Source organism: Entelurus aequoreus, linkage group LG24 (assembly GCF_033978785.1).
Source record: "Entelurus aequoreus isolate RoL-2023_Sb linkage group LG24, RoL_Eaeq_v1.1, whole genome shotgun sequence".
In the NCBI taxonomy this organism is placed as follows: domain Eukaryota; kingdom Metazoa; phylum Chordata; class Actinopteri; order Syngnathiformes; family Syngnathidae; genus Entelurus; species Entelurus aequoreus.
In genome coordinates, this window is record NC_084754.1 from 33,992,193 (window position 1) to 34,015,972 (window position 23,780).

At 38.7% G+C, this 23,780-nt stretch overlaps 1 protein-coding gene across 1 annotated transcript in view; it reads right to left on the minus strand.

Annotated features, from left to right (window-relative positions):
* The window catches only part of ano3 (anoctamin 3), a 131,244-nt gene extending 126,310 nt beyond the window's left edge, over positions 1-4,934 (minus strand). The window contains exon 1 of the mRNA XM_062035578.1: positions 4,767-4,934. Coding sequence (XP_061891562.1) covers positions 4,767-4,920 — 154 coding nt within the window. The 5' untranslated portion in view covers positions 4,921-4,934. The remainder of the gene's footprint in view (positions 1-4,766) is intronic.
* Between the last annotated feature and the right edge of the window lie 18,846 nt (positions 4,935-23,780).

The following is a 23,780-nucleotide window of genomic DNA, read 5'->3' on the forward strand; positions in this document are numbered from 1 at the left end:
CTTTCTCAACCAGCTATTGCAAGGAGCTCCTTCATGCACATCTACGGTCCGTAATATCATCAAAGGGTTCAGAGAATCTGGAGAAATCACTGCACGTAAGCAGCTAAGCCCGTGACCTTCGATAGCTGAGGCTTTACTGCATCAACAAGCGACATCAGTGTGTAAAGGATATCACCACACGGGCTCAGGAACACTTCAGAATCCCACTGTCAGTAACTACAGTTGGTCGCTACATCTGTAAGTGCAAGTTAAAACTCTCCTATGCAAGGCGAAAACCGTTTATCAACACCACCCAGAAACGCCGTCAGCTTTGCTGGGCCTGAGCTCATCTTAGATGGACTGATACAAAGTGGAAAAGTGTTCTGTGGTCTGACGAGTCCACATTTCAAATTGTTTTTGGAAACTGTGGACGTCGTGTCCTCCGGACCAAAGAGGAAAAGAACCATCCGGATTGTTATAGGCGCAAAGTGTAAAAGCCAGCATGTGTGATGGTATGGGGGTGTATTAGTGCCCAAGACATGGGTAACTTACACATCTGTGAAGGCACCATTAATGCTGAAAGGTACATACAGCTTTTGGAGCAACATATGTTGCCATCCAAGCAACGTTACCATGGACGCCCCTGCTTATTTCAGCAAGACAATGCCAAGCCATGTGTTACATCAACGTGGCTTTATAGTAAAAGAGTGCGGGTACTAGACTGGCCTGCCTGTAGTCCAGACCTGTCTCCCATTGAAAATGTGTGGCGCATTATGAAGCCTAAAATAGCAGAAGGGAGACCCCCGGACTGTTGAACAACTTAAGCTGTACATGAAGCAAGAATGGGAAAGAATTCCACCTGAGAAGCTTCAAAAATGTGTCTCCTCAGTTCCCAAACCTTTACTGAGTGTTGTTAAAAGGAAAGGCCATGTAACACAGTGGTGAACATGCCCTTTCCCAACTACTTTGGCACGTGTTGCAGCCATGAAATTCTAAGTTAATTATTATTTGCAAAAAAAAAAGGAAAGTTTATGAGTTTAAACATCAAATATGTTGTCTTTGTAGCATATTCAACTGAATATGGCTTGAAAAGGATTTGCAAATCATTGTATTCCGTTTATATTTACATCTAACACAATTTCCCAACTCATATGGAAACGGGGTTTGTATTAGTAGTCACGGAGTACATATTTGGAGCCGATATTCATTTGCAGTCAAAAATATTGTATAATGCGTAATACGGCGCTAATGTTGTAGTTAATTTAGCACCAAACAACATCAGGCGATTTCATAAAATGTCTAATGCGGGTCAGAAGAGCATCAATATTTGCATTTCAAAATATGGGAAATCTCCTGGGAAAATTGGCAAAAATATCAATTTTACTCAATTTTATTGCAGTTTATACATTGTAAGGTTTCCTCGTGAGGAACTCTGAAATATAGGGAATATTTAAATCAAAACAATTCTGAGCTCCTTCATGCAGCTTATAGTTAAGACATTTTTCAAGCTGGCTGACATCATTTCTTTCTGGATGTTACAAAATGTATGAGAATGCTGCCTCTTCTTCTTTAATTATACAACATGTCTCCTATTTGTCAAAATACTTACACAATGTTTCGATTTTTGGCAGAGATATCTTTTCTGTCATCATGTCCATCCCATCTGTCGCCTTGTTATTTGATACGTTTACGGAACATGAAACTCGCATGAACCCACACTCCTAATGCTGCGGACGGCGGCTTGGTTGTTGCAGTAGCAAAAACAGACAAAACGGAACCGGTAAGAGGCCGGTAAGGAAGGACAAAAACTGGATTCCCCCCAAAATGGAAGTTTTGAAAGCTAAGCAGAAGAGACATATAGTGTACAAGCGACTAACTAACACTGCACAAGGAAGAGAAAGGGAGGGAGGGTGACTGCAGTGAAAACAAGGTTATAAGTTATAACTATCTACTTTCCTTTTTTTTTTAATGCTAAATGCTAGTATCGTATGTGTACATATTATATCTGCTGATGTAGTTCTGTTGTAGTTGTAAAAAAAACAACAACAACAAAAATGATACCGTTGAAGAGATTGACACTGTTGTGCACGACCAGTCTTCCTCTCAGGGAATAAAACACACTGTCCAAGTTCTTTTGGATGACATATATGTTGAGTAAGAAGGACCACCGAGACAGAATAGTACTTGGCCAAATTTGACTAAGGCTTTAGGAGACCAGCCCTTACAGTGCGACAATAGCAGCAGCATGAAGCCGTCTAAAATCAAACGAAAAGACTCAGCTTATTTAGTGCGAAAACAGCTCAAAAAGAAATATAGCTGTTGTTTCAAAACAGATAAGGCTTTCTCCACAGGAAGGGAGTATGTTCGTGGTTAGAGTGTCCGCCCTGAGATCGGTTGGTTGTGAGTTCAAAGACTATAAAAATGGGAGCCATTACCTCCCTGCTTGGCACTCAGCATCAAGGGTTGGAATTGCGGGTTAAATCACCAAAAATGATTCCCGGGCGCGGCCACCGCTGCTGCCCACTGCTGCCCTCACACCCCAGGGGGTGATCAAGGGTGATGGGTCAAATGCAGAGAATAATTTCGCCACACCTCGTGTGTGTGTGACAATCATTGGTACTTTTACTTAACTTTATACTCCTACGCAGACAGCACAGCGCCTTCAAGGTGAAACACAAGAGTTTACTGGCGGACATAAGATCAAAAACCCTGAGATCACGAGAAGACACGCTACATAGGAAAATACCGGCTGCTTTAAACATGACTATGGATTCAAAAAGAACACTTAAAAATATCTCATTCTCACAATACCGATATACGTCAAAATGCCAAATATTGGCGCTGATAATCGGCCTGGCCGATAATTGGTGGATCTCTAATTTTGAACCAACATCCTTTACAGTAGACATTTGATTTTGGTGTATTTTTTTGGTCCTGTTTGTAAGGACCTTCTGCAAAAAAAAGCTTGTCAAATATAATCTCTATCACAGCACTGAAGCGTTTTTTAAGAATCTGCTGCAAGTTTTTTAACTGAACTTGTTGGCCACCAGTTGAATAGCCCAAATGATGAAAGAAAGAGGAGCTCAAATTACTTCTGATTGCATCTGAAGTAAAAAAAATAAAAAATAAAAAAAAGCTACAGCAACACCTTACATAAATTACATTACGAAAAAAATGAGTAACTGCCAAAAAGGAGAGGACTTAAAGGGCTGCCTTGAGGAACGCCTCAGTGATGTAAATCACAAGTTTGGACCTCAGTGTTCTATGTTTGCTAGCAAGATTAAAATGCCAATGTAGAGATCTGCCAATGTAGAGATCTGCCAATGTAGAGATCTGCCAATGTAGAGATCTGCCAATGTAGAGATCTGCCAATGTGTTTACTGCGATACAAGTTCCTCTACACAACAGGAGCACTCTAATGTTTGAAGGAATTTGCTGCAAAAATGTTTGTCTCCCAAGTTTTCAACTGAACTATGGGGCCGGTGTCATGTCCCTCCCAGGCCACATTTGAATAGACCAGTTCAATAGCTCTGTATTTGATATCATTACTCATTGTAGCGAGAGCAGAGGTGTCGAACTCAAGGCCCGGGGGCCAGACCTGGCCCGCCACATCATTTTATCTGGCCCGCAAACACCTGGAAATGATGTGTCAATATAATACTTCATATTTTCTCACTAAATGTAATAGATTTTTTAAATTTTGACAGAAAAAATATGTACTGCTTGAAATTGCATACCTTTTCAACTTTAATAGTATCCAATATTGCAACAAATATTACAGTATATTATCATTCTTTCCAATTGTTTTTTGTCTAAATAAAAATGAATACTTAAATATCCGCTTGACTTATGATTTTACAGCAAACGACCCATCAAATTAATAAAATTGATAATACATTTTACGGTGTTCTTTACAGCATATAACTGTAAATTGAAAAAAAACTAAAAATGTTTTGCTTTAAAATTCTGCTGACTAAGCTGCCATATTTTTACAGTAAAATCTTGTTTTTAACGGTGTATTATTGTAAATTTGTTTTTACGGTAGAAAAACTGGCAGTTCAGTTGCCAGAATAAAAAAGGGATTTATACTGTTTTTCCATTAACAATATAATGTTGTAAAAACAAATGCAAATTTAATGGTAACATTCTGGCAACTAAGCTGACAGCTTAGTTTGCCCCCCCAAAAAAAACAGTGGTACTGTTTTTCCATTTACCGTAAAATGTTGTAAAAAAAAAAAGTCAAACACTATATTTTACAGTAGAATTTTGTAAATGTAAAGTTTTTACTGTAAAATCAACAGTCTACTTAAAACAATTTATACATAAGCGGTAGAAAATGGATGGATGGATGGATAATGAAACCCAGAGGCAAATTCATACATTATTCGCTGTTACAAGCGGCCCTCTGAAGGCAGCCATAACTGCCATGTGGCCCTCAATGAAAACCAGTTTGACACCCCTGGGTTAGAGTATTGTATGATTTGGTAAATATCTCAATCAAATTTGTGGCTACTTGTGCGCTGAATCAAATTATGGATTCAAATTGAAGTTACCAAACACCTAAAAGAAAATAATTCAAGAAGACCCTCAATCAATTCAATAAAGTCTAGAATTCTTCAATAATTTTGGAAGTCTAGTTCAGTTTAACAAAGGGTCAGAACCTTTAACTCAAAGGTAAGTGTCGATCTCTACCTTAACAAAATGTGACATTAACAACAACATCATCCAAACAGCCTATACTAAATAAATGAACAGCGTGCATGTGGTGCTGCAAGGTGCAAACTCACCGGAGTGCTCCTCGCTCTGTGAGTCTCCAGAGAGGAAGGTGTGGGCTGGTGAGGAGCTCCAGGAGGCTGAGTGGCTGACAGCAGGACTGACAGGAACATTGCTGAAGGCTGCAGAGGAGCAGGAAGCCCGACTGTCCAGCAGGGGCACTGCCATGCAACTGCACTGACGACATGATGTTCCTGCACAGCAACACACTTTAGGAGTATTATTGGCCATAGTTGAGGCTTTTTTACTTAGTTAATTTGAGCAGCTGTGTTGACATCAAACATGTAAATGGAAAAATAAAAAACAGGATAAGTGGAAAAAGAAAGATAAAAGCAACACAATGCTTGAAAGGAGTAGGCTGAAGCATGTTACTTATTTATGCCCACCCCTAACTTACGTAGTCCAATTTCCTGGGACTACAGTTGGATTTTTCAGTCAATACATGTTCAACAGATCACTGGATCTTAATATAATACATATATGTACAGAACCCAAAACCAGTAAATTTGTCACGTTTAATTCGTAAATAAAAACAGAATAGAACGATTTGCAAATTATTTTCAACTTATATTCAATTGAATAGACTGCAAAGACAAGATATTTAATGTTCGAACTGATTATTTTTGGCAAATAATCATTAACTTAGAATTTAATGGCAGCAACACATTGCAAAAAAGTTGGCACAGGGGCATTTTTACCACTGTGTTACATGGCCTTTCCTTTTAACAACACTCAGAAAACGTTTGGGAACTGAGGAGACACATTTTTGAAGCTTTTCAGGTGGAATTCTTTCCCATTCTTGCTTGATGTACAGCTTAAGTTGTTCAACAGTCCGGGGGTCTCCGTTGTGGTATTTTAGGCTTCATAATGCGCCACACATTTTCAATGGGAGACAGGTCTGGACTACAGGCAGGCCAGTCTAGTACCCGCACTCTTTTACTATGAAGACACGCTGTTGTAACATGTGGCTTGGCATTGTATTGCTGAAATAAGCAGGGGCGTCCATGATAACGTTGCTTGGATGGCAACATGTTACTCCAAAACCTGTATGTACCTTTCAGCAATATTGGTGCCTTCACAGATGTGTAAGTTACCCATGACTTGGGCACTAATACACCCCTATACCATCACTGGCTTTTCAACTTTGCACCTATAACAATCCAGATGGTTATTTTCCTCTTTAGTCCGGGAGGACACGACGTCCACAGTTTCCAAAAACAATTTGAAATGTGGACTCATCAGACCACAGAACACTTTTCCACTTTGCATCAGTCCATCTTAGATGAGCTCGGGCCCAGCGAAGCCGGCAGCGTTTCTGGGTGTTGTTGATAAATGGCTTTCGCTTTGCATAGTAGAGTTTTAACTTGCACTTACAGATGTAGCGACAAACTGTAGTTACTGACAGTGGTTTTCTGAAGTGTTCCTGAGCCCATGTGGTGATATCCTTTACACACTGATGTCGCTTTTTGATGCAGTACCGCCTGAGGGATCGAAGGTCTGTAATATCATCGGTTACGTGCGGTGATTTCTCCAGATTCTCTGAACCTTTTGATGATATTACGGACCGTAGATGGTGAAATCCCTAAATTCCTTGCAATAGCTCGTTGAGAAATGTTGTTTTTAAACTGTTCGACAATTTGCTCATGCAATTGTCCACAAAGTGGTGACCCTGGCCCCATCCCTGTTTATGAATGACATGGAAGCTGCTTTTATACCCAATCATGGCACCCACCTGTTCCCAATTAACCTGTCCACCTGTGGGATGTTACAAATAAGTGTTTGATGACCACTCCTCAACTTTCTAAGTCTTTTTTGCCACTTGTGCAAGCTTTTTTGAAACATGTTGCAGGCATCAAATTCCAAATGAGCTAATATTTGCAAACATAACAAAGTTTTTCAGTTCGAACGTTAAGTGTCTCGTCTTTGCAGTCTATTCAATTGAATATAAATTGAAAAGGATTTGCAAATCATTGTATTTTGTTTTTATTTACGATTTACATAACATGCCAACTTCACTGGTTTTGGGGTTTGTTCAAACATACACACGCAGAGAGCAGATATCCCTTAATGTAGAGTATGATCATGATAACACACATAAACGCAACAGGAGATAATCTTCTCAGTATTTATGCAGAAGTTCAAGTCCATATCCATAATTGCTCCTTCACATCTTACACTACGCGATAGTCAATCTTTAGGATTCATGTGCTTCATGTTGTTTTTTGTTTTATTTTATTTTAAAATGTCAGAATTTTCATCGTATTTAATTTAAGGTCATGTTGTATAGACACAGCAGATAAGGACAACAAAAGTTAAACTTTGCGTCTATAGAATATGATAACTGCTGTCATGCTACAGCACTTGTGCATATTTAAAAAGGAATTTACAATTCTTTTTGGCTCCCTTGAGGCATGACTTTGTCAGGCAGTAATATAAGACTGTCATTGTTCAACTGTACAATCAGGTAGTTACATAATTCAGGAAACTTTCCATTGGAAAAATATAATAAAATGATATATAAAACGTCAGGTTAGCCTGTAATAGTAAGTTTTTACTGGAAATGTGCATATCAGTTTGCATACATTCTGAATGAATGAGCTTTTCCCCCTTTTTTGCCTTTGTCCAATAAAAAGCATATGGCCCAAGTCAGTGGAGGTTTTTTTGCTTCAAAGCAAAGACTCCGATTAAAACAAAGATGAACATTGGAGATACATTATTTTCATTGGGTACTAGAGCTGTTCTGATCAGAGTTTTATGCTGCTGATTCTGACACAATCATCCATGAGTAAGATCAGCCAATACCAATTTGGTATTTATTTGCAGTGATGGGAGGCGATTATTATTACCTTAGGGGAGCAGCTCCACACTGTATACGGAAACACGTCAGCCAGGGGATAAAAAATAACTACAGTTTCAGCCAGAGGGGATCAATGTTGGAGATCGTCATTAAAAGGCATTAATAGACAATGGTAATCAGGTACTTTTTCACCAAAGTTAGCCGAATGATCGGTACATCCCTAAACAATACTGTCCAATCCAAAGGGTCTGACTTTGAATATAGTTGACTATTGGTTGCAGTAAGTGGAACATTTTAATAATAACCATTGAACCAGGAAAGGAAATGGTTGTTACATAAGCAAGCAGCCCAGCTAATCAATACATTGCAAGCAATACAGTAGGACAACTGAACGTGGCGGCTGCTGGTCTTTCAAGTAGGGGAAGCTCACTTTCAGCTTCAAATAACAGATACTGCTACAAAGATGCTCAAATTAACAAAGATAACGTCACTTATAGAATTGTAAATTCCATATCAACTCAGAACAACGGAATGAAACTTAAAAAATGCTCTGAGAGTCGCTGATTCGCTCATTTTCCTGTCAATGAAAAAGGAATTCTGCTTAGGACAGATCATCTAGTCACCATGTGGAACCTCAGCGTCCAGGCCAGCCGAGGCCAAGCCCACTTCTAATTTACTTCCAGAGATGCTTGACATCTGTCGGCAGGACAAGGCTGGCCATTCATCCAATTGTTGTTTAGTTTGGCTGCAATGGAACTACCCACTCAATGCTCCCGAATGGACGCTCAGCTTCAACACTGTTTAATGCACTGTGACGCTACCACAATGTAGGAGAAGAAAAGTTGCGTCAGTTGTCCCAAAAAGTAGATCATTCTGAACAAAGGTTAAAGGCGTTCGACCACATACTTAGTCAATAAAATGTAAACACTAAAGTACATATTTGACCACTTCATCTGAATATTAAAGCACTGTAAGGCTTTGTTAATTCCAACAATATAGGCTCCAGCCACCCCCGCCACCCCGAGAGGGACAAACAGTAGAAAACGGATGGATGGATATCTATTAAAACACCACCATATGGCATTATTGTTCTGAAAAGATCTTCCTGTTCCCACTCTGGTATGTTAAAATGTGAGTAGTTTTACAATATTGTCATTTTATTATATGATGCAGTGTTAAATTAATACTTCTCAGACAATGTCAACGAAAATTGAGCATTAGTATTTTTTTAAAGTAAAAATTTTGATACGGGATCTCTGGTGTATCTTACATACTGACCAGGGAGTATTTATGGTCCGTCGTGTTGACGTTATGCTCAGAGAAAGTGAATTTCTACAACAATATTGATAGCTGCAGTGGGTATCAGAATCAAAATCAGAAATACTTTATTAATCCCCAAGGGGAAATTGAGATTTTCAGCACAATCCCATTCAAGATAAGACAAACATTACAGGGAGACAGAACAGGATCGCTGACGGGTCTGCCAACTTCTGGTGCCCCTTACAAAAGAGGTGAGAAACAGGAAAATGCTTGGGGAGAGGGGTGAGAAACAAAAATATTCAGGGTAAGCCTGGGCCCCTGGAGATGGGGTCCAGACTGAGGCCAAGGAAAAGAAAAGAAAACCTCATAGCCATAGCACACATAAGCATGTGTTAAGAGGGAAACATCAAAGAACACAAAGGCCATTAAAGACATTAAACGAGCAGAGCTGATGCAACCAGACATTTCTACATACAGCTACAAAAGTCAAAACAAAAAACACAAGAAAAAAATGTAAAATACATATACACTGTGGTGGCCTCTGTGGTGTTCCATGCCATCGTCTGCTGGGGTGGGGGGAGCATAGCCAGAGACAGGAGCAGACCCAACAAAGCAACCAAGAGAGCAGACTCCACCCTCGGCCGACCGCTAACTCTCGGCCAGTGTCCAGTCTGCATGGATGAGCGAGAATGCGTGTAAGGAAACCGAGGTGTCCGATACACGCTCATTCAGCCAAGACACTGCGAAGCTTGTCCAGCCAGAGATTTACTGTATATTCAGTGAGGGTTGGTCTGCATGTGGAACCAACAGGAAGTACCACGGGCTGCACTCAGTGTCCAAACATGTTGACTCACTGATGAATCTCCATGCACAGGTTGGACTGGCCTATACGCATCACCTCCATGGAGCCCCGAAAAGAGCCAGTGGCCAGACAGGATGGTGCTCTTATTGCTATAGTGAATTGTGTTCATGACAGCTGCAGAAATCATTAACAGGCCAGCCTGAAGGAGCAGAGAGGAAGCTTAAGCATTTCCCCCCCTGAATAAGCATATTTAGTCAACTCCCTTCGGGGCTTGGCATGCCATTAATGAAGATTATTGCACCAACACTGACTGACAAAGTGCAGATGGAGATTCTTAATCTTTTGGCAAGTGCCCAGACGGACAAGGTATGTGCCGATAGAGTGTGTTTGCCTGACGTTACTGCACTCACAGAGTGAAAAACTGTCATTAAAGATTTCAAAAAGCATGGAGACATTAGGTTAGATCGATAGATGAGCAAGTACTTCCTGGATTAACTTCCTGCCCCACTGATTATTTATTTAGATTCATTGAGGAGACATTGCAAGATCACCAACTTCCTCTCCTAAAAAAAAATGTGCCATGCATCATGTGACCTTAACAGATGTCATTGTTGTGATTGATGTGCACTGCATGTTAGTCTGAGTGCATCAAGGAATCTTCATCTCCCAGCAGTGGTAATACAATAAAAGGGGCATTACCATCTATCATCTCATACATAAATATGATGTAAAAGGGGGTGTGTACAGTATGCAACCCTTCATTGCAGTGTGTGCATTACAACATGGCCTCTTAGAGCAGGGGTGTCAAACTCATTTTAGATCAGGGGCCACATGGAGAGAAATCTACCCCCAAGTGGGCCGGACTGGTAAAATGAAGGCACGATAACTTAAAAATAAAGACAACTTCAGATTGTATTGTTTAAAAATAGAACAAGCAAAACCCAACAACATTATGATCTGAAAATGTACAAATCATAATGTTGTTGGGTTCTTTTTTTACAATCAACTGTTGCAGTTAATAGTATATATACTTTATTTGTCGTTATTTATATTTTCTGAATACATTATTTGATAATGTTCATCAGTCAACTCATTGGTGTTAATTTTCAATCTATAAAGATAAAAAAATTATATCAAAATCAAATTGCAGGATGTTGTTTATGTAGTTTGATCATATTCCTCGACTGATGTACTAACATGTGGTTTGTTTTGTACATATGTAGCATCATCTACAAAGACACAAAGAATTGCTATTGCGACATCCAGTGGACACATTATAGAGCAGCTGTTTCTTTCATTCAAAATTTCAGGTACATTTTTATACTTAGCAAACTCATCCCGCGGGCCGGATAAAACCTGTTCGCGGGCCTGATCCGGCCCTCGGGCCGTACGTTTGACACCCCTGTCTTAGAGCCTACAACTCTTTATCAGTTTCTATTAGTGAAAGCAAAAATGCATGAATATTTTCCATCAAATCTGTCGACGTGAGCTGGCAAGAAATGCAGACCCACTATTGATTTAAAAGCGTCCAAAAGTATTCAGATATTTTCAGTGCTTATCTTACAGTCTTTACACTAAATCCCCCGAAATCTCATTAAATGACAATTTCACAGAAGTACTTTGTCTTCCACGACCACCGCTCACATTTCATTACATCTTCAAGTGGCGATACTAAGAGAAGTGAAACTTGGATGTGCTTTGGAGTAGTCAGTGTACAGCTCTTTTGAAAATAAGTCAACACATTATTGTCTGAATAACTGGCAACACAAGTGAGTTCAGAGTAAACATACTATATTCAAATAAATATTCATGCGTACTTACAGCATGTAAAACCTTGTTGGAGGTTTTTTTAGAGGGCTTTACAGGCGGAATAGATGAAACCTTATTAACTGCATGGAGAACGCACAGAAAAGGTAAAGACGTACACTACACTGCCAAAAGTATTTGGCCACCCATCCAAATGATCAGAATCAGGTGTCCTAATCACTTGGCCTGGCCACGGGTGTATCAAATCAAGCACTTAGGCATGGAGATTGTTTCTACAAACATTTGTGAAAGAATGGGCCGCTCTCATGAGCTCAGTGATTTCCAGCATGGAACTGTCACAGGATGCCACCTGTGCAACAAATCCAGTCGTAAAATGTCCTCGCTCCTAAATATTCCAAAGTCAACTGTCGGCTTTATTATAAGAAAATGGAAGAGTTTGGGAACAACAGCAACTCAGCCACGAAGTGGTAGGCCAGGTAAACTGACAGAGAGGTCAGTGGATGCTGAAGTGCATAGTGCAAAGACTTTCTGCACAGTCAGTTGCTACAGAGCTCCAAACTTCATGTGACCTTCCACTTAACCCACGTACAGTACGCAGAGAGCTTCATGGAATGGGTTTCCGTGGCCAAGCAGCTGCATCTAAGCCATACATCAGCAAGTCCAATGCAAAGGGTCGGATGCAGTGGTGTAAAGGACATCGCCACTGGACTCTAGAGCAGTGGAGACGCCTTCTCTGGAGTGATGAATCGCGCTTTTCCATCTGGCAATCTGATGGACCAGTCTGGGTTTGGAGGTTGCCAGGAGAACGCTACATTTCGGACGGCATTTTGCCAAGTGCGAAATTTGGTGGAGGAGGAATTATGGTGTGGGGTTGTTTTTCATGAGTTGGGCTTGGCCCCTTAGTTCCAGTGAAAGGAACTTTGAATGCTCCAGGATACCAAAACATTTTGTACAATTCCATGCTCCCAACCTTGTGGGAACAGTTTGTAGCGGGATCCTTCCTCTTCCAACATGATCGTGCACAATTGCACAGAGCAAGGTTTATAAAGACATGGATGACAGAGTCTGGTGTGGATGAACTTGACTGGCCTGCACAGAGTCCTGACCTGAACCCAATAAAACACCTTTGGGATAAATTAGAATGGAGACTGAGAGCCAGGCCTTCTCCACCAACATCAGTGTGTGACCTCCACAATGCGCTTTTGGAAGAATGGCTGAACATTTCGATAAACACACTCCGCAACCTTGTGGACAGCCTTCCCAGAAGAGTTGAAGCTGTAGTAGCTGCAAAAGGTGGACCGACATCATTATGAACCCTATGTGTTAGGAATGGGATGGCACTTCAAGTTCATATGTGAGTCAAGTCAGGTGGCCAAATATGTTTGTATGTTCTTGTCTCACATAAGGATTGTGGATTATGGGCGAAAAAATTAAATAAAAGTGCACTTTTTCTCCTAAAGTATTCATTTGTCTTTTGAAAATGTACATTGTTTAAATATATATCTTGAAGACGAACATTACAGCCACGTTTTTGTTTTCCCCAGGCACGGTCAAAAATTAGTTTAGCAGCTAATCCAGTGGTTCTTAACCTTGTTGGAGGTACCAAACCCCACCAGTTTCATATGCGCATTCACTGAACCCTTCTTTAGTGAAAAAATTTTTTTTTTAAATTTCAAATTCAAGACAAAGTTATATGTTTTTTTACTGGTGCACAAAATGAACCGTGCATGAACTCTCAACAAATTACACACCTGCAAATCAGATGGAAAATTAGAGGGAACATTGTTCAGGGGTATCCACTTACGGATTTCGTTGCGGACCTGATACCAAAGTTGTTTGGAGCGAGTAACTTCTCCAAGCCAGTGGTGGTGGACCGCGCGCACCGTGTCCCGCTCGCTCGCTATGGTGACGGCAAGCGCCCCAGGAGCATCATCGCAAGAATACACTTCTACCAGGACAAGGAGCTACTTCTTCCACTGAGCCGCGGCCAGGAGCTGATCTACAACGGCCTGCGCGTCTTCCTGTTTCCAGACTACACTGCCGAGGTGACAGCACAAAGACGGGCCTTTCGAGAGGTAATCAACACGCTGGGGGAGAAGGAAATCAAGTTTATGCTGCGTTTTCCAGCTCGCCTGCATGTGGAGTACAACGACTAGGTGAAGGTGTTTACCTCTCCTACAGACACTAAGACTTTCATTATAAAACATATTAGTGGCTAACCATCAACAACGGCTTTACCACAAGGCTTATGATAAGCATAAAGCAGAAATTCACTTTTTCACTGAGGTTTATTTCACCGGAGGACGCAGGAAAAAAAAAAAAGAAAACACTTTGCTGCTTGGAGCAGTGAACGCAACTACTAGCATGCGCCTGAAGATGGGGGACTTTTGGACTGGGGAATCGACCAACACGACGTCGTATGGATAACATCACAATGGAGATTTCACTCCAAGACATTGAACTACACACGATGGGGACAGAGGGAGGGGGGGACAATGGAGTGTGAGTGTGTGAATCTGAGCATGAATGTGGAGGAGAGAGGTGCACAATTATATCTCAACTTACCAATTACTAAGGTTTTTTTTCACGTGAAGATAAAATACCCTAAAAAACTTTCATGTCAACTTATAAGAAAAAAATGACACTAGTTTCATGGAACGTCAGCCAAAAATATTAAAGCAGGGAAGGTTTTTTCACACTTCAATTGATTAAAAGCAGATGTTTTATTCCTACAAGAAACACATCTCTGTAAAGACAACCAACACAAACTTAAAGCTAGCTGGATATCTCAGGTTTATCATGCTCCCTTTACTTCACAAGCTAGAGGCGTAGCCATTTTATTTCATAAAAATGTGCCTTTCATACTTACATCAAAAATAATTGACCCTAACGGAAGATTTATTTTATTAAATGGTCATATTACATCCTACCCAGTAACTTTTTTGAATATCTATGGACCAAACACAGATGACTCAAACTTTTATCATAGAGTCTTTGGTCTACTTCCTGATGATAGCTCATCTCGTATCTACATTGGTGGTGATTTTAACTGCCTTTTGGATCCCAGATTGTCAACTAAATCTCATGTAATTGCTAACTCAACTAAAACCATTAATAATCTTATGAGATCAAGAAATATCATAGACATATGGAGAACAAAACATCCTAATAAAAGGGAGTATTCATTTTACTCCGCTGTGCACAATTCTTACACAAGAATCGATTACTTTTTAGTGGAAGCCTCTGCTCTCTCCAATGTCAGTAATCCTGAGTACCACAGTAGAGTCATCTCAGATCACAGCCCGGTGAGTCTACAGATCCAAATTGATCTCCATAAAACCAAACAAAAATGGAGATTTAAACCACAATTATTATTATATGAAGATTTTAAAGAATATATGAATAAGATTATCCAAGAGTTTATTGAGGTGAATGATAACGGAGAGGTCTCAGACTCTATACTGTGGGAAGCCCTTAAAGCTACTGTGAGAGGATATATCATTTCATTTGAAAGCTCAAAACAAAGAGAAGTAAGAAAAAGGCATAAAGAATTGGAAAAAGAAATTAAAGAAATGGGAGAAATTCATATAAATTCTCTTTTGCAGTCTGACTACAATAAGATGCTGAAACTGAAAAATGAATACAATTCTCTTCTTCACGGGGAAGTATCTAAACTCTTACTGAAAAATAAACAAAAACATTTTGAAATATCTGATAAACCACAAACACTTCTGTCTAGACAGCTCAAAGGAGATCAAGCTAAAGCTGCTATCCATAAAATATGCTCAAAAACAGGTGAAATATGTACAGATTTACAGGATATCAACAATGTCTTTAAAAACTTTTATTCAGAATTATATAAATCTAGTTCAGCTATATCGGTTAAAGATTTAAATGATTTTTTTACTCCATTAAACCTACCTCAACTGAGTCCAAATCATCAGAATTCTTTAAACAATACTATTTCAACTGAAGAACTGCTAAAGGCACTGAAAACTTTCTCCGTGAATAAAAGTCCTGGTCCAGATGGATTTGGTGCGGAGTTTTACCAAGCTTTTAGTGAAATACTGTCCCCTATAATACTAAGAATGTTAAATGACTCTTTCGTAAACAATAAACTTCCAAGCTCCTTGTATGAAGCTCATATATGTATAATACCGTTAAAGGGAAAAAATCCACTCGATCCAGCCAATTATAGACCTATCTCCCTGCTCAATCTAGACCATAAGATTCTAACTAAGGTACTCGCAACAAGGTTAAACAACCACATAACAGAAATTATCCATCCGGATCAGGTCGGTTTCATCCCGGACAGACCTTCTTTTGGCAATGTATGGAGATTATTGAACTTGTTGTACTCGGACTGCATAGGAAACAAAGAGGCAGCCGTCCTGACTCTGGATGCTCATAAAGCTTTTGATTCAATTGAGTGGGCTTATCTACTTCATGTTCTCAAATTATTTGGGTTGGGAGAAAATTTTATAAAATGGGTTAAAATAATTTATTTTGCACCAAAATCATATGTCATAACTAATAATGTAATATCGGATAGTTTTGAATTGCATCGCGGCGTGAGACAGAGCGATTGCCTTTCGCCCTTACCTTTCAATTTGGCCCTAGAACCACTGGCTATTAGTTTAAGAATGAACTGTAATATTAAAGGATTTTCAGTGGGCACATCAGAGAGTCTCATCTCACTTTATGCAGATGATGTACTTGTTACACTTACTGAGCCAGAAATTGCATTACCACTTCTTTTAGAATATGTAGACTCTTTTGGTAAAATATCTGGTTATAAAATAAACTGGTCCAAAAGCGAGCTTATGTTCCTAGGAGATAATGTTAAGATCAGTTAAAACCCAGTTAAAGTTGCAGAAAACTATATATCCTATCTCGGCTTAAAAATATCTAAAAATTATGAATCCTTACTCAAATTGAACTTTACTGAAGCTTTTGAGAAACTAAAAGTGTGTATAGAGTATTGGAAGACCCTACCGCTCTCTATGTTGGGTAGAGTGAATGCTATCAAAATGATTACCCTGCCAAAATTTACCTATCTTTTTCAAAATTTACCAATTCTAATTCCTGCAGATTTTTTCCAAAAACTTGAATCTTTAGTTCTAGATTTTGTGTGGGGATATAAAAAACGCAGAATATCTAAAAAGCACTTATTCAGATTTACAAAGGAAGGGGGGCTGGGTCTTCCAATGTTCAAAAATTATTATTGGGCATCAAATCTGAATGCATTGACCTTTTGGAAGATGGGGTTCCCAAAGAATGAATCACTTAATTCTGCTCCCTTGTGGCTGAAATTGGAACTGCAGTCATTAGTTCAACCTTACACATCATTGCTATCTCTACTTTTTACTAAACCAGTCTCTTCTATTAAATCAACAAGCCATAGTGTAGTAGTAAGAAATTATATCAAAATTATTTCTCAAATTAAAAAACAATTGAATATTTCCAATGTAACTATGTATTCACCACAATCATGCATTTATTCCATCGATAACAGACAGCATTTTTTTTAACTGGTACTTAAATGGAATTAGATGCATAAAAGACATGTATGTCGAGGACAGTCTTGCGTCATATGAGCAATTGCGAATCAAATTCAATTTGTCCCAATTCAGTTGGTTTTGCCATTTGCAGGCAAAAAAATGTATTAAAGAAAACATTTCAAAGTCTCAGCTGGTAAAGGAAAAGCACCCTCTCTTAAAATTACTAAATGTATCACCCACAAGTAAAAAGCTTATCGCCAAATTTGCCAGCTGCTTGATTATACCCATGACATCAGCAGACTGTGTTAAAAGAGCATGGGAACAGGAACTAAGAACAACAATACCCAAACAGCAATGGGAACAGGAACTAAGAATAACAATACCCAAACAGCAATGGGAACGGACACTCTCTCAAATTCACAATTGCTCAACTAACAGCAGACTCAGGCTCATACAGTTCAAAGTGATTCATCCTTTTTACTACTCCAAAGTCTTATTACACAAATGTTATCCTGATACATCTCCACTTTGTGATAAATGTGAAGGATCATTGTCTCATTCGTTTTGGGAATGTCCAATTATTCAATCATTTTGGTCCAGCATTTTCTTTTTTTACCCAGGGGTATATCAGAGAAAACTTGTCCCTGACAGGGATATCATCTTGTTTGGTGGTCTTCAGAAACACAAAAACTTCCAAAATAGATTACAGCTGTGTTGCTGCTCGGAACGGTCTTGGCCAAAAGACTCATTCTCAAAGACTGGAAAAGCTCATCTGCACCCAACTTCAGGAATTGGCTAAATGAACTTGTGAATGTAATGACTCTTGAAAAAATAAGATTTATAAACTCTGCAAGTATGAATAAATGGGAACTAACCTGGAAACCTTTACTGACATATATTGAATCATAATTTAGACATTTAAGGAAAAAAGAAAAAGAAACAAGAAAAGAAAAAGAAAGAAAAAAAAAAACCTGCCATCTTTTTTGCAGTTGTATTATCTTTATTATTTTCTGTATTGATCCTACACTATTATTGCTTTTTTTTTTGTTTTTTTGTTACTTCTGATATGGCTTTGCAACGGTTTACTTTCTTATTTATTTGTATTTTTTGTGTGACTTTTTATCTTGTATTGTTGCATCTGATCAACTTCTGTGACTTTCCTTTTCTTTTTGAAGTGTGAACGGTGGAGAGGTCCTCGAGAGGTGATCTCGGGATCACTTCCTGAGGATCCTTGATGTCGAGGAATGTTCATCCATCGTGCTGTGGTCTCGATAGCCTGCTGATTCTGAGCCGGAGCGGGATGGATGGCTATATATATACAATATCTGGGTATTTTTTCTAATGTTTATACTGTAAACCTTGAGTTGTTAAAGTTCAAGTGCACCTCTCTCCTCAAGTGTGCATGTGAGTGGATGTGTGATTGTATGAAGGCTTTGCGTGAGCAAAGTATGACTGGTAAATGTGATTTTAACTGTAAAATTCAATAAAAATATTTGCAAAAAATAAAAAAAATTAAAATTAAAAAAAATAAATAAAAAATCACCCATTGTTAAAATAAGACAGCGTTCAAAGACATCCAAAACTACCGGTACATGCAAGCTCACGCTCAAATGTAGAAACCTTATGATTTGACGCTTTGGAATTGTTTGTTCCATCATAGTAACATTTGTAAGTCAGAAAAGAAGAAAATCATCATAGGTCCCATTTTAGGGTGCTTCTCAAATAAAAAAGATTGTCTAATCCAGGGGTGTCAAACTCATTTTAGATCGGGGGCCACATGGAGAAAAATGTACTCCCAAGTGGGCCGGACTGGTAAAATCACGGCACGATAACTTAAAAATAAAGACAACTTCAGATTGTTTTCTTTGTTTAAAAATAGAACAAGCACATTCTGAAAATGTACAAATCATAATGTTGTTGGGGTTTGTTTACACTTACATGTTGCGGTTAATTGTATTCTACCTTTATTAGTCGTTATTTATACTTTCTCAATAAATTATGTGATAATGTTCATCAGTCAGCTCATTGGTGTTCATTTTCAATGTATCAAGATAAAAAAAATTATACCAAAATCAAATTACAGGATGTTATTTATGTAGTTTGCTAATTTTCCTCGACTGGTGCACTAACATCATGTGGTTTATTTTTTTTTTTACATATGTAGCATCATCCACAAAGATACAAAGAATTGGTATTGTGACATCTAGTGGACACATTTAGAACAGCAGTTTCTTTCATTCAAAAATTTCGGCTCATTTTTATACTTAGCTAACTCATCCCGCGGGCCGGATAAAACCAGTTCACGGGCCTGATCCGGCCCGCGGGCCGTACATTTGACACCCCTGGTCTAATCTCTTTAAAGAGCCAATGGGTCATTATTTAGTAACTATATAATGCTTGATCCTACACCTATATGAAGCAAAGGAAAATAACAAATAAATATATTGAAAGAGACTGATAAACAAATAAGGTCAGGTTAAAAGCCCACACACTCCATTAATCGTTCCAATTATTGCCATAAATGCTCTGGGAGGGTTAATTAATGTGCTTTTGATGCGTGAAAGAAAACAATTAACTCTGCTTCCAGTTTTGTCTCAAGATAAATAAACACAGTCCCATTAGGTATCGGAACATGACCACAGTCTTGCTTGACATGTTCATGCAACGTTTGCCTTTGGGCAAGATAATACAGTATATACAACCACTAATGGTCACTGTAGCATGCATGCATTAGAGAGCTCATTAAAGTGAATGCCAGTGGACATCTTGCCTGTCACGCTCACTTTTCTGCGGCTCACCACAGATATTTCCGCACATACTGTAAGACAAAATGAGTTGCTCATTATCCCGCAGACTTTTATTTTGGAATTTTTTGATTATACACAGTCATTTGCAAAAAAAACAATATGGCATCTTTTGTATTTGCTATTTGAACATTCATCTAAACTCTATAAAGAAATCCATACTAAAAGGATTTATTTTTCAACCATCCAATTCCAGCTGAGCTTTAAAGCATGACAGCTTTCTCCAAGATGAAATACCTGCTCAGTGCTTCAGCAATCAACTTAAGATGTTCACAACATCGTAGAGGAGATGCTTTTTAGAGACTGGGTGACATAAATTTCCTGCGGTGCAACTCATCATTTTGATATTTACAGTAAATAGGCAAACACACATTTATTAATTGCATTATATTCATATGTGTTGAATTATTCAGAGTTGTAATTGTTATCAAACATTTGTGCAGTGCAATTAAACAGGAGGCTGTCATGGTCACCGCTCTAGGTGGGGGAAATAATCGATTTTTAGATGCATCGCAATTCGGACATGGACGATGATAAAAATCGATTATTAAACGTCAATATTTGATCATTGTTTTATTTATTGTAAATAAAGTAATTCAGACAGTTCCAAAAGACAGCTCCTTTATTTTAGGGCACTTATGTTGCAGTTTTGCACACATTTCCATTAATTTTGTTTGAATTAATTTAACTGTTTCTTATTACAAATGCACTGTTTTGTTTTTTTTATATTGCAAGTGGTTAACGCTTATTTAGTGAAACGAAAATAAATGTAAAACTGCATCAATATATATAAATTACAGATACATCAATAATCGATTTTTCATCAAATCATAGCTCCTGAATCGTAATCGAATCATGAGGTGACCAAATATTCCCACCTCCAGTTACCACATGAGTTTGTTTATTTGTAATATTGTAACTACAAAAAAACACTAAAAAGGCACTACAATTGTGTATAATGACTGAAATATACGATATACTGTTAAACTTCTACTGCAAATAATGGCCAAGACTCATCTTTCTACATCAGTGTTTACACTTTAGTACTTTGAACTTTTAACAAGAACAACATGTTTTAATTGGAAACTGGGAGATGATCAATAATGATGATGCACAACATACAAGATAAAATGTAAAACATGAACTTTAATACACCAAACTTACTTTCTACGTCAAATATGACATTTCTGAGTAACTTACCTGAGGAGCCGTCAGCATCCTGACATAATTTCCCCTCCATGATGGATACATCAACGTAAAATCCCCATCAATACATTTATGATTGACAGTATGTACACCTGAAGAGCTGCATAATCTCACGAGCCTGCCATTCCCTTTTGGTGCCGCACTTTGAAATAAAGGTGGACACCACAGCCAGGATGGAGGGGAGGAGTCGGCAGTGTTGATGGGTGAAAACCAGCTCCAACATTAAACTGTCAGGCTACAGAATACTGATTTGATGGGACTTTTTTTTATGGAGCATCACTCATATGACTGAAAAAAGGCTTGGAAGTCACTCCTCCATCACTCAACCAATTACAACAAGAGGACAATATATTTTCGAAAATGGACTTGAGTTGAATTTGGTGGAGTAAATCAACACATGTTTGAAGGGCCATAATTTGTTCCATTGGATTAATGCAATTTTATCTGATTAAAGTACCAGTTCAAGTATTTTATACCAAAAAGAATAAGTAGTTTAATACAGTATTAAACCTGCTCAGTGGCCTTGTGGTTAGAGTGTCCGCCCCATGAGTTCAAACCCCGGCCGAGTCATACCAAAGACTAGAAAAATGGGACCCATTACCTCCCTGCTTGGCACTCAGCATCAAGGGTTGGAATTGGGGGTTAAATCACCAAAATGATTCCCGAGCGCGACCACCGCTGCTGCTCACTGCTCCCCTCATACAAACCTTTTATTTATTCAATTAAAAATACTGAAATTCCACGACATAGTGAATTTGCAAACAGCTAAAATTATACACAAAGCAAACTATAATCTGCTACCCAAAATATACAACAATTCTTCTCAAAAAAAGAGGGGAAATATAATCTTGGAGAAAAATGTAATTTAAAACATTTGTATGCACGTACAACACTTAAGACCTTCAGTATATCAGTATGTGGAATTAAATTATGGAATGGATTAAGCATAGCAATCAAACAATGTACTAATATGATGCACTTTAAGAAACTCTTCAAACTTAAAGTGTTTACAAAGTACAAAGAAGAAGAACCATGATAAGCATTCTGAATTTATTTCGTCCATCCATCCGTTCATTTTCAAAATAATCTTACTCATCCCACCATATGAAATGTAACTCACTTCACCGAATATTATTTATTTATTTATTTATTTATTTATTTTTATTCTGATTACCTATGGAGTATATTGTAAATAAATTGAGAACAGGAAGTGAACAAAAGTTTTAGCAACTGTTATGTAAAAGAAAAGGGGTAGGATTAAATAAGCTCTGCTTCTTCCTACTCCTTTTCGAACATGTTGAAAAGAGAAACTGGAAATTTCATGTTCGAAATAAACTCAAACTCAACTCACTTCCCAGGGGGTGGAACAAGGGGATGGGTCAGATGCAGAGGTTAATTTCACCACACCGAGTGTGTGCATGTGACTATCAGTGGTACTTTAAAGGCCTACTGAAAGCCACTACTACCGACCACGCAGTCTGATAGTTTATATATCAATGATGAAATCTTAACATTGCAACACATGCCAATACGGCCGGGTTAACTTATAAGGTGCAATTTTAAATTTCCCGCGAAACTTCCAGTTGAAAACGTCTATGTATGATGACGTATGCGCGTGACGTCAATCGTTGAAATGGAAGTATTCGGACACATTGTATCCAATACAAAAAGCTCTGTTTTCATCGCAAAATTCCACAGTATTCTGGACATCTGTGTTGGTGAATCTTTTGCAATTTGTTTAATGAACAATGAAGGATGCAAAGAAGAAAGCTGTAGGTGGGATCGGTGTATTAGCGGCTGACTGCAGCAACACAACCAGGAGGACTTTGACTTGGATAGCAGACGCGCTATCCGACGCTAGCCGCCGACCGCATCGATGATCGGGTAAAGTCCTTTGTCGCGCCGTCGATCGCTGGAACGCAGGTGAGCACGGGTGTTGATGAGCAGATGAGGGCTGGCTGGCGTAGGTGGATAGCTAATGTTTTTAGCATAGCTCTGTGAGGTTCCGTAGCTAAGTTAGCTTCAATGGCGTCGTTAGCAACAACATCGTTAAGCTTCGCCAGGCTGGAAAGCATTAACCGTGTATTTACAGGTCCATGGTTTAATAGTATTGTTGATTTTCTGTCTATCCTTCCAGTCAGGGGTTTATTTCTTTTGTTTCTATCTGCAGTTAAGCCCGATGCTATCACGTTAGCTCCGTAGCTAAAGTGCATCGCCGATGTATTGTCGTGGAGATAAAAGTCACTGTGAATGTCCATTTCGCGTTCTCGACTCTCATTTTCAAGAGGATATAGTATCCGAAGTGGTTTAAAATACAAATCCGTGATCCACAATAGAAAAAAGAGAAATTGTGGAATCCAATGAGCCCTTGTACCTAAGTTACGGTCAGAGCGAAAAAAGATACGTCCTGCACTGCACTCTAGTCCTTCACGCTCACGTTCCTCATCCACAAATCTTCCATCCTCGCTCAAATTAATGGGGTAATCGTCGCTTTCTCGGTCTGAATCGCTCTCGCTGCTGGTGTAAACAATGTGGAAGTGTGAGGAGCCTTTCAACCTGCGACGTCACGCTACTTCCGCTACAGGCAAGGCTTTTTTATCAGCAACCAAAAGTTGCGAACTTTATCGTCGATGTTCTCTACTAAATACTTTCAGCAAAAATATGGCAATATCGTGAAATGATCAAGTATGACACATAGAATGGATCTGCTATCCCCGTTTAAATTTTAAAAAATTCATTTCAGTAGGCCTTTACAGCTTCTGTGAAATGATTGCAGTCTACCTTGTCTGTATGCACATGTGTCATGTGAGCAAGTTTTAATGTTGTAAATATGATGTTTTATGTGTTGTTTACTGTTTTTAATGTAACCTTGCTGCTGCCCTCTTGGCCAG